Here is a 14,385-nt window from a genome sequence, read left to right on the forward strand (position 1 = left end):
CCCTCAAGATACCCAGTGTCTTGGGTGATAAAAGATCCACAGCTGCAAGCACAGTTACTTCTGTGCAACTATTTTGACACAGATATTGCAGCATTTTATAAACATCTTATTCCTTAAGGGAAAAAAAAAACAGTTCCTGTACACAAAAAACTGGTTTGATATACAGCAGGGGTAACATGTTACAGGGAGTCAAATTTGAAAACATAAATGAGGAGTGAATGCATATTGGTAAACTGGGGAGACCTGGGGGACTTGCCCAGATGGGTCATTGCTGTTGCTATCCCCCACATATCTCAAGGGGCCAAGGCCAGTCATTTCATGCTCTTGATGAAGGAACACCACCATCCCTGTCTTCCACCCTGCCGGTGAATGACTGGGAGGGCACAAGCCCCCACTACCACAAATGACAGGGGAAAGCCTTCTTGTGGACTGGGAAACTGGATCTGGACTGGAAGTTAAGTCTAAGCACTGGGGAAAGACAGCACGGAAGGCTGCAGAAAATTGGTCTGAGTGGCCTGGGAACCATATGTTATGGAAGCTTTAATTGAGAGTACTCTGCAGGTCCATGGTCCTGCCTTATGCTGCATAGAGCTGTGTTTTACAACGCTTCCCTTGCCTGTTGACCAGGACATGCATCAACTCTTCTTTTGCTTTCTCTTGCTGCTACAGATGCTGTAGATGAGCCTAGAGAATACTTCCAGGTTGTGTGTTGCCTTAGAGTGAAGCAGCACCTGGGCACTGGATTTGGGAGAGTTTGCAGCAGTTTGGTGTCTGTGATGATTTAACACTTGGAAAACAGATAGATGGAGAGAATTTCTAAAGAGCTCCTAAATTAAGTTGCATCAATGGCTTCTGAATTGTGCTACACAAAAAAAATCAGCACCCATTTCTCTAATCTGTTCAGTCCACAGGGAAGTGGTAATTTCTTGCAGTAACTCTTGCTGGACTGACTGGTAAAATATGACAGGCACTGAACACTTGCAAACACTGTTTGGAAACACAGCTGTCTATGGGCAAGGAGAGTAGCTAGCATCCTGCCTTTGACAAGTCCTAATGCTGGAAAGAGTTAAATAGAAATACTAATACTAGCATTTTCCTTCTTTCTGATCACCATTCTGAGCATATCCCATTTGGAGTCTGAAATATATTGCTATTGAATTTCATTATTTCTATATGAACTTAATGAATTTTTACTGTCACATTTATAATTTTGCACTATAAAGCAGCTTTTAAAAGCTTGGCATCTATGATATTTTTCAGCTTTATAGAAGTTGGAGGAAATCCTTTTGGATATGAAAAGCAGCAGTTCTGTATAACAGTTTCTTGTTTGAATGGGGAAGAGAAAGGAAAATGTATCTGGAATCAAGTTTTTGTGTTTCAGTGACAGTAGTAAAAAGAGTTCAAAAGTTAAGAACAACTAATTATTTCAAGATACCTGGAGGACCTGGGAATCCTTCCCGACCTGGATCACCTCGTGTACCATTCAGCCCTGGGTATCCCATTGGACCTGGATCACCTGGGAATCCTCTTGTACCTTTTGCACCTAAATTATATAAAAGAAAGTAATAAAGTGTGATCTGAACAAACAAAATAGAAATGTGCATATAATGTAAGAAAAGGTAGTGGTAAATACCATCATGATGTGTTTCTGGATGCAAAGATGAAACTTCAAAAAAAAAATTTAATGGGACTATAGTGTAGCCTTTCAGCAGTACTCAAGATTGCAAGACATGGACCAAAAGTCTAGGCTAAGTGACTAGATGGCATTAACCTGGATGGCATAATCCAATTGCCCATGGATTAATCTGACTTAAAGACTAATGCTATGGAGGCTACTAGGGTGAAAATAATTAGTCTCATAGACTTGTGGACCTTTTTTTTTGGAGACTTTTAATATTTTGTAAATTAAGACTTTTAGCTTAAGGTCAAAAGGCAATGTCAAAGAAGAATGCTCAACAGAAATGGGCACAAATGAGATGCTGTAAAAGGAACAGATTTTTCACTTTCCTGCTAAACTGATCACAGAACAAGAGCAAACTGGTTTAGATAACCACGAAATAGAAATGTAAGGCTAAAGGTTAGATCTAATCATCCTAGAAACTGAATACAAATTAACTAGCCTACTTACTATATTTGTAACAGTACAGGTCTATAGCTTCAGTAGTGAAAGATGAGCTGTGCCCTGAAAAAATATTCCTCTGGCACTGAACTCATGTTCATACGGAGTTACCTCCTGACAGGTAAAATCAGACCTCGCTTCCTTGTGATGTAGTATTTGACATTTGGGTCAGGGCAAATATTACAGTTTCTTACCATTTCGAAACCTGCAAGCTTTTTGTAGGATTTTGTAAAGTTTATAATTATTTTTTCCATGCAGTAGTTTTATTTCATGACTCTCATTAAGTCACTGTATTCCAAGGCTTTTTTTTGGTAAAGTTCTTTGAAAATAACTCCTGTGGAACGCTTTGTTTCCGTACCCTCCCCAGCTCCTTGAACTCTTTAAGTTCCCAGCTCAGGCTTGAAGGTCAACAACATGCTTTAACATTTTAAGTGTTGTTGCTTAGCATCACCATGAATTACAACTCATTTATTTATTACATCAAAAGCCAGTTTCTCTCCACCTCTAACTATGACAAACCAAGGAAAATATCACTTGAATTTTGACACTTTTTTCCACTTTAGTTTTCGGAATTTCCATTATTTAGCCATGTTTTTTGCAGTTTTAGCTGTTTTTTGTGAAGGGGAGAAGGAAACCTCTAAAAAGACTGCAAATAAGGTGCACATAAACAGCCAATGCAGTGTGAATAGCATTTTCCCAGTGCCATACAGGACTATTATTCTCTCCCTTATATGAACAATAACTTCTCAGAAAGCAATTAAAAGGAAAAATCCTAGGCTTTCAGGCCTCTCTGAAAAATTCTAACGTGTCTCTTACCCAAATAACATCTTAGTCTTGTTTCCCATCTGTAATAACTGGCATTCATTCACTCTGTTCAGTATTGCACTAATTAAAAAGCCATTTAGAGAAAGAAGGCAGTGGATGAGAATGCAACCACTGCTTACCACATATTTCAGTAACTCATTACGCTCTGTTAGCTGGTGTTAACATGTTGTGCCAAGCAGTAGCAAGAAAAAGTTTTTATTTTAGACTAATGTTTAGTTTGCAAGTGCTTTAGCTGTATGTTTGAAATGGAAACCAACAAATTTTATTCAACAGCGATCATGTAGGTCTTGAGACTAATGAGTAGCCAGGGTGTAACTTAGCAGGGGCTGTGTATGTTGCCAGGAATTTCAAAGGAGCATAAGGATAAACTCCTTGCTTGATGTACTGGGTGTCATCAACACCTAGGACACTGAGAGACCTGATTGTATCTAGCAGAGCTCCATCCTGGCTGAAAAGGCGGCAGGAAATCTTGTAAACAAAACCACATCACTCCAAGCAGACAATGAAAACAGTTTAAAGGAGGCGCTGGTGCTTTTGTGACAATCCGGAGAGTGTGGGCAGGAATGATGCTCCAGGAAACTAGACTGACAGAGCTTTGGCAACAAGAAGCTGCAAAAAGTTGTAAAATGTGTCTGTCCTGTTCCTCCTGGGTTTCCAGCTCCAGAACTGCCTCAGGCTGAAAGGTGGCCATGAGCAGAGTTCTGCACTGGGCTCAGCAAGGGGCCTTTTCCAGATTTTGGAGGGAAGGCATGCAAAACAGTCCTTAAAATTACTAAAACATATAAGCTGACAAAGACAGAGAAAAATTTGTTAAAGAGCTAACCAAGAGTACAAAATATAAAACACACGAAAGCAGCATCACTTGTGTTACAGCAGTCTTACAGCTGGGAGTTAAATTTGACTGTATCCGCTGAAAGAAAAACCTTCAAGCAGATATGAATGAAATACTAAAAAAAAAAAATCAAACTCAGAAAAAAAATTAAAAAGATGACAAAGAAAACAACCTTCAGAAGTATTGATCCTAACAACAAACTAAGGCATTTGGACTAAGGAAACATAGGTCAGAGATACACATCGTCTTTCAAGAGAGATAAAATGTTCCCTTTTAGGATCCATTAGTCTGTGATAAATCAATCCATCAATCCATGCATGCCATAATAAACCTTGTGCTAGGAAAAAAAAATGTTTCACCTTAAAATTTATAGCCCAGATCTCTGACCATGGCTAAATCACAGGGGGCACAGGAAACAGGTGCATCAATAATTTTACAGTTCCCAAACTCTGAAGGGCCCAGTTGTGGGTTTTTTTCAGAACATTTACCAGCTGGTGATAAGGAAGATTTACTGAAAAACAGCTTTATTGCTTATACTGGAAGTACATGAGCTTATAGAAACTACCAGTGCTGGTCAGACCGTTCCCTCTTCAAGGTCAATTGTTATGTCCATTCAGCACATCTTGTCAGTGTTTCAATTCCATCTCACAAAGTCCTTCAGACCCTGTCCCTACCTCCCTTTCCTCTTCCTTTTGGAAAGAGGTCGGGATGTCTCAGTGCTGGGAAGGCTCAGGATCACCAGATGGTCCCTCTGGTGGACCAGCTCTGCAAGGAAGGCATGGGTGGCTACAGCCAGCCAGCTGCATTGCATCAGACAACCTGGCCCATTACACTGAGCTGTGTTAAAGAGTTTAGGCTCATGTTTGCTGAAGGAGCTCTGTATATCACATGAAGAGGAGTAATAAAAAGGATCTGCCACAGTCCTCCATTGCAACTTTTTATCACCCTGCTTTCAGAGGACAGGATTTTCCTTCTGAGGTGTCCTGTCAGCTCTGAGAGACCTTTGTGTACTTCCTACCAACAAACTTGCAGACTCTCTCTGTAAAGTCTCACTTACTCCCATGTGGAGAATAGCGAATGAGCTGTCCTTTCTGTCTTCTGTTTCATGGCTGATGCTCATTAGCAAAGGCAGAATTAGCTCAAGGAATAGTGCAGCCACTTGGGCTGCACACTGCTTAGGTCTCTCTGCCAGCCTCAAGTTAACACTGTCCTGCATTGTCATTTCTAAAACTCTCTGCCTACCAAGGCTCAGCTTTAATCAACCTAGCAAGATCTCCCTCAAAACGTAGCATATGTGGGAAACAAAGGTGAAGGCAAAACATTACCTGTGGCTCCTGGCAGTCCTGGCCTGCCTTGGGATCCCTTTGGTGGCCTCACACAGCCTGCACCTGCAAACAAAGAGGGTTAGTCACACCATACGTGCTCTCATACTGCCTCTCATCAGCTCTGCACCTGCAGTTGAGACAACTTCATTAAAGCAGGTGAATGAAGTTAACAGGCAAACCCCTAGTTTTAAAAAAAGTTTTATTTTTCATTAAATAAAAATACTAATTGGTCATGGGTGGTATTTTCAGAGGGGCACTCAAGCTGAACTCTACCCAAGAGCTGTTCTTCTGCCTGTTTTACAGGGGCTAAGGTGGCTGCTCCAGTTGGGTGCAACCTCATGGATAACTGTATTTTTCAGAATAAGAAAGGCACTTTGTTTCCCTGTGGGCAATTTATACCCTTGAAGCAATCAAGTCAATGTTTTGTACACATGAACGGATTTTTTCATTACATGTCAAATTGCATGGAAAATCTTTGCTCAAAGTTCTTCTTTAAAAAAAAGTTGCTTAAATTTTCTAGGGCACCTAATTTCTGGGACTGTTGTTACAGATTCCATGGTAATCATTATTTTGTCACAATAAACACTCAGGAGTGATGAAATAAAGAATTTCTGAATTGCAGTGCTAAAACAGCAATAATTTTAGAATATGTTCAATCCGATTAAATTGCTTTAGAGCTACACAGGGTATATGCGTGGTTATTTGTGACCTGAACTTCAAATAGTATAAAATCCAGAGCATCCAAAGCAGTCATCAGAAACAAAGTATCAAGCCATAAGAGCAGCATAAAACTAAGTACTAAAATATATTCCAGCTGTTTGTATGTAGAGTACCTGACCATATTGGCTCAGTTCCATCTCCTCTAGAAAAGTCTTCAGTGACCTGCCCACAGTCTACGAGCAAGGAATGGAAAAAGACGGTTATTATTTCAAAGAGAAAAATTGTAAAAGGCTCTCTGTTTTAACCAAAATGTCTCTTACAACATCAGATAATGTACTTTTTAATGTATTATGCATACATACAACACAAACTAATTGCTCCAACATACTAGAACTCTCTATCCATATATTTATTAGATCCAGGCCTGAAACATAACCCTGTCAGAGTCAGGAGGCTGCGTGTTCCACGGACTGTGTAGGGCTGGCAGGTGCCTGCTCTGGCTTGAATATTCTGCCAGGCATCTTGAAGTCGAGCAATAAAAAACCCTGAGCCTAAGCTCTTCTGAATGTAGCCCTGGCATTCTTATGCTGGAAGGGTCTCAGAAAGCTGCAGAGATACTATAGAGAGCTCTGAAGGAGTGATACGTCATTTTCTCTGGTCAATTAAAAGATTGCATTGAATGGGGAAAACCAGAGAAATCCACTTGTGAGTACTTCAATGGCAGGACATTGCTCCAGCTTCTCAGAACATAAAAGATGTTACTTGCTGGCAGTAACACATTCATTCATAAGGTTTCAATACCTGACATGAAACTACTGGGACTTCTGAAGAAATCCTTCTTTAAGATTCCTGGACAACTAATACAAGCAATTCCTTTTTAACCAAAAAACACCCCACCAAATGCTACCTTTTCAACAGTGGTGCTGTACAGATGCTGCACTCAATTCAGCATTGATCCCCCATGGCTTTTATGTAAGATGGAGTGATGTCTCTTACCTAGTTGGCCAGGCTCTCCTGGCACACCGGGCAGACCTGGAGATCCCGGACTTCCATCTTGTCCACGGTCACCTGGAGGACCCCGGTACCCTTTTGGACCAGGAAATCCTTCACCTGGCAGGCCTGCTTCTCCTGGAAAGCCCTTTGGACCTAATTCACCTGGGTAACCAGGATCGCCAGGGAAACCTCTGATACCATCACCCTGCGGGAAGTGAACGGAGGTGGTCATTCCTGACTTTGCTGAGAAATAAACAAAACTCAGATGGTTGAACTGCACTCATGAATAACATCTTATAGGCAGCAATTCCTCAGGTGTTGCATCCCAGCTCTTTAAATCAACACTGGAAATAAAATATGTTTGAAATAATCTGACTTTAATTTAGACCCCACGGCAGAAAAAGCATGAAAGAAGCCCCCTTAGATTCCCCTAAAAATGTTGGCCTATGAACAGCACTTGGGCACTATCAATCACTGGTGTGGAGAAGCTTACTGCTCCTTCTGAAAAGCTGTAAAGTGGGTTTGGGGGAAACCACATGCATCGCTAGAGATGTTTTGGGGTAGCATTTACTTCTGAGACCTTGAGAAAAGCTGACATAAAATTGCACCTGAACAGGCAGATTTTTTCTTTGTCTGTTCCCCTAGTGATATTTCTACAGTATTGAATCACCATCTTATGAACATAATAAGAAAACGTTTCCAACCTCAGAAGTAATAGAAAGTACCATCTTTACTGGTAATAAAACCCACTGTGGTCCAAATTGGATGATATGGCTCTGGCTCATCTTCAAATAAGTTGTAAAAGTATCCCTGTGGTCCAAACCAGCATTTACAATTGGCAATATGAATCCCAGTTGCAAGGTGTTTACCTTTTCCTTTTACCTACAGAGTAGCTTAGAAAATCATCTGAGACTATATATCTAACTTACAGACAGCTACGGTTAGTTAGATGAGGCACTATCAAGCATACATATGAGGACAGAACCCACATTTTGAGGATGTAAAGTTGTAGTATATTTTGCTTCTCCTTAACTCAGTCATAACAAAGCTGTTGAAGTTCAGTCACACAGGATCTCTCTCACTGTTAGGAGTCACTAATAAACCACTAATTATCAGAAACTAAGCAAGCTGGCCTAAACTGGTTATACACTACTACTTACTTGTTTAAATAAAATGGAAATGACAGTGAAAGAGTGTTCTAAAGACCCTGAGTGTAAAACTGATGCTTGATATATCAATACCCAGCAAAGCCAGTCTAGTTGTGCATCGTTATCTGTGAAAAAAGGATAGTCTGGTGATCATAACCCCGACCAATTAAATGTATTAGTAATTGAGTGTGGTGGAAATATTTCAGCTGTATTTGCTACTTACTGGAAGGCCAGGCTGTCCTGGTAAGCCATCTAATCCATCTCTGCCTGGGAAACCATCTTGACCTCTGATACCAGGCAGCCCAGGATCTCCTCGGATTCCTTTGGTGCCTAAAGAAGACCTTTCCTTGTGAGATCAAGCTTTCATGAAAGGCATAAATAATTGCAAAATACATGAGATGAATTTTTATTCTACCTTTTGTAGTTATGTGTAAAGAATCTCCCTTTTCTCCTTTTGGTCCAGGAAATCCATGTTGACCTGAATATCCCTGGTGTTAGAGACATTGAAAAAAAAAAAAAGAAACAGAACCACTTAAGAATTTGTGCTTCCACTGTCCTTAAAAAAAAGAGACTTCTTAAATTTTACTTATTTCCTGTTACTTTCTGTGAATGATTTCCTCTTCAGTAAACCCATTTTCGTGCTTGAATCTTTATTATTTTTCTCTAACTAGGATCAAGATCTATGTTGCATGGTAGGGGAACTTCTATATGAGCATGGCATCAGGAGAGCTGTGGATTTCCATGAGCTCAAGTCCTGCAGATGACTGCAGTGGTAGAACTGCATTGGAGGAAACATGGTAAATTACTCAGTGTTAGACACTAAAGAAAATAGTGTAAGCAATTTTTTGGCACCACAGAAACAAAACTCAGAGTTATATTGACCTGCAATTCTTCCTGCCCACCACTAGAAAAGAGCCTTGTAGCTGGCAGTGGATTGTGATTCACAGCACTGTTGTGGGGCTGAAAAGTAGCACCATCTTCATTTACCAGAGACAAGAACTCGGGCACAGACCCACCCCAAACTGCAGATCTGTAGGAAAGGTTTTAGCTAGAAGTGAGAGCTGGAGGTGCCTGGTCCAGCCCACCACTCGCAGCTACAGCAGGTTGCTCAGTGCCTTTTGCCTTAATCAATCTTTGAGTATCTCCAAGGAGGGAGATTTCCTCTCTTGCAAAGGCAAAGTGTGGTGAAGATAAAGACCAGCCTTTGGCATTGCTGGTCCTTCAGTATAATGCAGAATTCTCCTCCTGAACAGCCCATCTGAAAGCAGTATTGCTAGCTTCTGGCCAAGGGCCTTTCAGTCACAGGACTGAAGCCATGGTAGATGCCAAGGCCCAGAGGTTACAGATTCATTTACCATTGATCATTTTATGCCAAACAGCTTTAGTTCTGAATAATTACATTTGCACTCACTAAAATATATGCCTTGCAGGTTAGGCTTTCCCTAGCCTCCTCTTACTGAATTCCAGGGTAGACACTGAATAAAGGCCTGATGCATCTATTTTTTTGTTTAAAATACTCCTGTGCCATAAATTTTTTAATAGGATGCCTTTTATGTCACTGTCTTTTATTGACATTCCCCAAGATTTTCTTGGGAGAAAAGTATGTGTCTAAACTGTATCTCAGCTGCAGGTCATTTCCAGCGTAGTTTCATGCTTCTGTAAGTGTAAAGGGGGAGATCAAATTCAAGTACAAGGATCCTTCTGCTTTACTCAGCCATATTTGCAAACTGCATTTTAATGGTCAGCAAAGACACATCTATCACCACTATAAAGATGTTTCTTTTGGACATCGCCTTTTGCATGCGAAAAGAAATCTCAGAAATTTAATATAACACTGAACTATTTCACTGACTATGTAACTGCAGAAATCTTCAGCAATAACACTGCATTAATAGTATGATGTTCACTTTGCTATTTTTGGTTTTCAAGGTTTAGATGGTGTGTATAACTTGATTTAGCACACAGGTGTTTTCAAAATGTTTTACAGCTGTTTCTAATTTCCTTCTCTACACAGAAAAAAATACACTTTGCTTGGGATAAAATTTTATTTTCATTAAATTGATATAGACCTGATCTAGATTAAGAATATTTATTGTCCTTATATGTAACTTATTGAATGTGCTCAAAGAACAATGGAGCCACTTCTGCCTGAGAATATGGACCAAGAATATTTAAGCTAAATGGTTTTACTTTGAATTTGTTGCAGATAAAAGCTGAGACAAAGTCAGGATTTTGCTGCTGAGTGGCTATGCTGTGTTTGTCTATGTCTATACTACCATCTGTTCTATAGGAACTTAAGTTCTGGGATGAAGATATTGCAATTCTTAATTTCAAAAGCAAAAAACCTTGCAGAAATTGCAAAATTTTAACTGAAGTTTCAACATTAAACTTTTTGAAAATATTTCTTTGAATTTTTTCATGACTTCTAGAAAGTACAGCTTTTGATAAAAGTATTTTGAATTTTCAGCAAAAAATCTTTTTTTTCAGCTATTTTTCAGCTTTTTTTGACAGCCACGGTCAAGTAAAATTTTATATTCTTTAAATTCTAAAAATTTACAAACTTAAGTGAGTTGTGAGTAAGTTTGGTTTTTTGATGTATAGAAGAGCTCAAAGCACTTATTATAACCGTTATGTTTGCTCTGACATTGCTGCATAAACAAACCAGTTTTGGGTCAGCTTCACAAGAATTTTATTCTTAAATCTTGAGAGGTGTGGCTTCCTGAGGTCAGTTTTGACTGTGAGGAACCATGATGCAGTTGCCATACGACATAGTACAGCACCTTGAATTGTAAATAACAAGCAAGCAACTATAAGCAAAGTCCTTTTCTCGGGGTTATTGAGTGGTGGTTTTTAGGAAGACTTAATGTATTATAAACGAGAACCTTACCTTTCATCAGTTTGACATATGCATCTTATTAGCAACAACTTTTAAGGAACTACTGGGATTGTTACCCTTCCAGATGGTCAGATCATACTCAGTACTACAGATGCTTGAAAGAGGTCTGCTTTGTTTAAATGGGAAGTGGGCTTTGGATTATGTGGAACACTTTTGCTCTTCTCAATACATCATATTTTCACCTCCAACCTAGCAATTTTTGACTATCAATATTTTGTAAATTGTAGTCTGAAAGCTATTAAATGGCACAGAAAGTAACTTTTCATCATTTTTGCAGGGAGAATAGCTTTGTTATTTTTTTCTAGTAGGCATATAGAACTATGCAATAAAGAAATAAGTATCTCACTTTTGGTCCAGGGTAGCCAGGAATACCATGTGGTCCTTGATCACCAGGTTCTCCCTTCCTCCCAGGCTGGCCAGGGGTTCCTGGAAATCCAGGAGGGCCACGGGTGCCAGTAGGGCCCCTTCTGAGTTCCTCACCCAGAAGGCATTTACTACAATCGCCTTCTTCGCCTAAGGAAAGGATTGGAAAGGGAAGAAATAATTCTCTGTCACAACAAATAGATGTTCAGTTGTATCCATTTTATATATAGACTTGATAATACTTGAGTAGTTTCTTTAAGTACTTGATAAAAGTTTTGTTTTTTTCCTTACAAGAAACTAACACAATGCTTCCTTATTTTAGCCCCAGATCCATTTAATCTGTCCCTGAGCATAATAAACTCAGACTGAATACAATGGGATCTTTACACAATGCATCTATTGAGTTATCTGTTATAACCTACCTTTAGGTCCTTTTTGTCCTCTTGGCCCAGGGAAACCTTGCAAGCCAAATCTACCTGGTGTCCCCTCCTGCCCTTTAAATCCGAAGAGAGGACCTAGAAGTTTAATTAAATAAAAATATAAATTAATCTACTGTAGATTTACTTTTCTTCTCTTTCCTCCTCATTCCTTTGAGCTGCACTGCATCTGCTCTTTTCTGTTTCCCTAACGTCACTTACTGCCTAGCCCAGCCTGTTGCAATTTACCCCCTGTTCTCTTCCTCTTTCCCTCTTCTTGCATCTTCCCACATCCCTTCTCAGCAACTTGTAGCAGATGATCCTTGCCATTCTTTGCTGTCTCTCACCCTGAATTCCTTTGCTCCCCTCTCTCAGCACAACCTACACTGCAGTACCACAGACCTCCTGCTCTGGATCACCTCCTGCACATCTGTTTCTCCCCTCCTGCTCCTGCAGTGTGGTGCTTTTCACATGGGGACAGCACAGTCTCAGTCAGAAGTGGTCTCTGGAGGCCACCTGGTCCAACCCCCTGCTCAAAGCAGGGCCAACCTCAAAGTTACAGCAACTTACTCAGGGCCTTGCCCAGCCGAGTACTGAGTATCTCCAAAGATGAAGAGTCTACAATCTCTTTGGGCAACCTGTTCTAGTGTCTGACCACTCTCATGGCAAAAAATGTTTTCCTAATATCTGAGCAGAACTTCCCTTGTTGCAGCTCATGACCATTGCTTCTTGCCCTGTTGCAGTGCCCCTTATGGAATCATCGGGTTCCTTTTTCCCCACGACGTCCCCAGAGGTAGAGGAAGATATCAATACAATTCCTCTTAGCTTTCTCTTCTCCAGGATAAGGAAAGAATACAGCTCTCTCAGACATTCCTTGACACCCCTATGTCATATGCTCCAGACCCATAATCATCTTGATCCCTCCCCCAGCCCAAACCAGACCTTCTTTTCTTTCAAATGTTGCCAGGAATGTCTAAAAAACATGTAAACACTTCCTGTATTGAAGGGCACACATTTCTCCCCTGTGTGTCCTCCCTGCCACCCATTTTGGTCCATTTAGTTCAGTCCCTCAATCTACTTTCTCACTTTGCCTTGCCAACAGCTATCTTAAAAATAAGCAAAGATGTTCCTGTGAGTTCGTCTCTCCGTGCACTTACCAGGGGCTCCAGCAGGACCAGGTGGACCACGGAGTCCTGGTATGCCCTGCTTACCCGGGAACCCAGGTGGGCCCGCCTGATAAGAGGGAGATCCTGTTTCACCTTTTTCACCTTTCGGTCCCATTTCTCCAGGTAAGCCTGGCTTATCTCCATCCGCTGAAAGAGAACCAAGGAAGAAGTTCAGAATAATTTCTTAACAATGCCACTCAAAGAGCTGTAATGTAGCAGAAGGGAAAGTTCCTGCAATTGCATCTAGCAGGTGAGCAAAAATGGAGATATTTAGCATAGAGTGAAAATGGTAACTACACTTTTCACTTGAGCGAATCTATAGCAGTTAACTGAAGCTAGGCTCTGTCATCATCTCTACTTCAGTTGTTTTGCCAGTCTGCAATTGCACCTAGCAGGTGAGGGAAAATGGAGATATTTAGCATAGAGCAAAAATGGCAACTACACTTTTCACTTGAGCGAATCAATAGCAGTTACTGAAGCCAGGCTCCGTCATCATCTCTACTTCAGTTGTTTTGCCAGAGCCCCATCAAGGCTGAAGCAAAATGCTCCTCTCTGGTTTTGCCCCCACAGTTAGTTATCTACCATGCTGCACTGCATATTCCACCGTCCGCACATATACTTCCCCTACCCCAACCCTGTACCAGTTGAAACTTGCTATGAAGTTAAGCTGTTGGAACATGTGTTGCTGGGATATTACCGTCAGAGAATCCAGGAAGACCAGGCAGCCCACGATCTCCCTCCTCTCCTGGGTCTCCCTGAAGTCCAGAAGCACCTGGAAATCCTGGATCACCTCTTGCACCTGAAAGACACCCACAGTTCCACAAAACACATATTACTGTGATGTTCTTTGTGATCTGTAAATGCTGACTTGTGATACACTGCAGATTGATCAATTCTTAAAAAGTAAAAACTAGGAACTTCAAGGGCTTCAGAAAACTAGAATCTACAATCGTTTCCTAAAGGCAGCTGTAGAAATGCAAAAACCTGCTACCTCATGTTGCCTCAGCCTGAATAAAGAAACGTATCTGAGAGATTTCAGTAAAGCCCAAACACCTGGGAGCTGAGCATGGCCTGTGACAGGAATGGTGTGGAGCCACCAAGCCCAGGAAGAGGCAGACTATCTCTCAGCTCTTACTAATATGCTGCTAGAGCTACATTGCTCTTGGGAAGCACAGAAGACCAGCTCTCTGAGGAGAGCCCCTCCTTTTTCCTACAAGAAGCTCCCACTGTAAGAGATGTATGATATGTGAGCTTTCCTCTGCTCCCCAGTACCAAAAGCATGGGCCTGGGCCCAGCTATTGCCTGCAGAAAGTACTGTCCTTTTATCAAAGGTCAACGACACCAGAGGACATATGGTGTGTCCAGCCCCCCTGCCTGCTTCCTCCTCTCTCTACACAGTTTCTCTTGCTCCTAAAAGCCTGGCAGGGTATTCAGGATGATTTGAACAATGTTTTGGGCCTCTTGCCCTTTTCTCTGGGAGGAAGGGAACCATTCATTGTTAGGCTCTGGGTTTCAACGAGACAAGTAAACTCAATGGTGTGAGGACACAGGCTGGGGCAATGGCACACAATCATCCTTGCTGCTTGCTGGCACCTTCCCTGGAATAGTTTTGGCCTTGGCAAACTGATATCACCTTCTCTGT

The 14,385-nt window shown here is 41.1% G+C and overlaps 1 protein-coding gene across 1 annotated transcript in view; it reads right to left on the reverse strand.

The window, feature by feature from the left end:
* The window catches only part of COL4A2 (collagen, type IV, alpha 2), a 153,936-nt gene that overhangs the window by 26,752 nt on the left and 112,799 nt on the right, over positions 1 to 14,385 (reverse strand). The window contains exons 18-27 of the mRNA XM_014944116.1: positions 13,441 to 13,542; positions 12,735 to 12,890; positions 11,584 to 11,676; positions 11,145 to 11,311; positions 8,318 to 8,390; positions 8,126 to 8,232; positions 6,758 to 6,959; positions 5,935 to 5,994; positions 5,102 to 5,164; positions 1,436 to 1,543 (exon numbers count right to left, since the gene is read on the reverse strand). Of these exons, the coding sequence (XP_014799602.1) occupies positions 1,436 to 1,543; positions 5,102 to 5,164; positions 5,935 to 5,994; positions 6,758 to 6,959; positions 8,126 to 8,232; positions 8,318 to 8,390; positions 11,145 to 11,311; positions 11,584 to 11,676; positions 12,735 to 12,890; positions 13,441 to 13,542 (1,131 nt within the window). The remainder of the gene's footprint in view (positions 1 to 1,435; positions 1,544 to 5,101; positions 5,165 to 5,934; positions 5,995 to 6,757; positions 6,960 to 8,125; positions 8,233 to 8,317; positions 8,391 to 11,144; positions 11,312 to 11,583; positions 11,677 to 12,734; positions 12,891 to 13,440; positions 13,543 to 14,385) is intronic.

The sequence above is a fragment of the Calidris pugnax genome, unplaced genomic scaffold (assembly GCF_001431845.1).
Source record: "Calidris pugnax isolate Ruff unplaced genomic scaffold, ASM143184v1 scaffold69, whole genome shotgun sequence".
In the NCBI taxonomy this organism is placed as follows: Eukaryota; Metazoa; Chordata; class Aves; order Charadriiformes; family Scolopacidae; genus Calidris; species Calidris pugnax.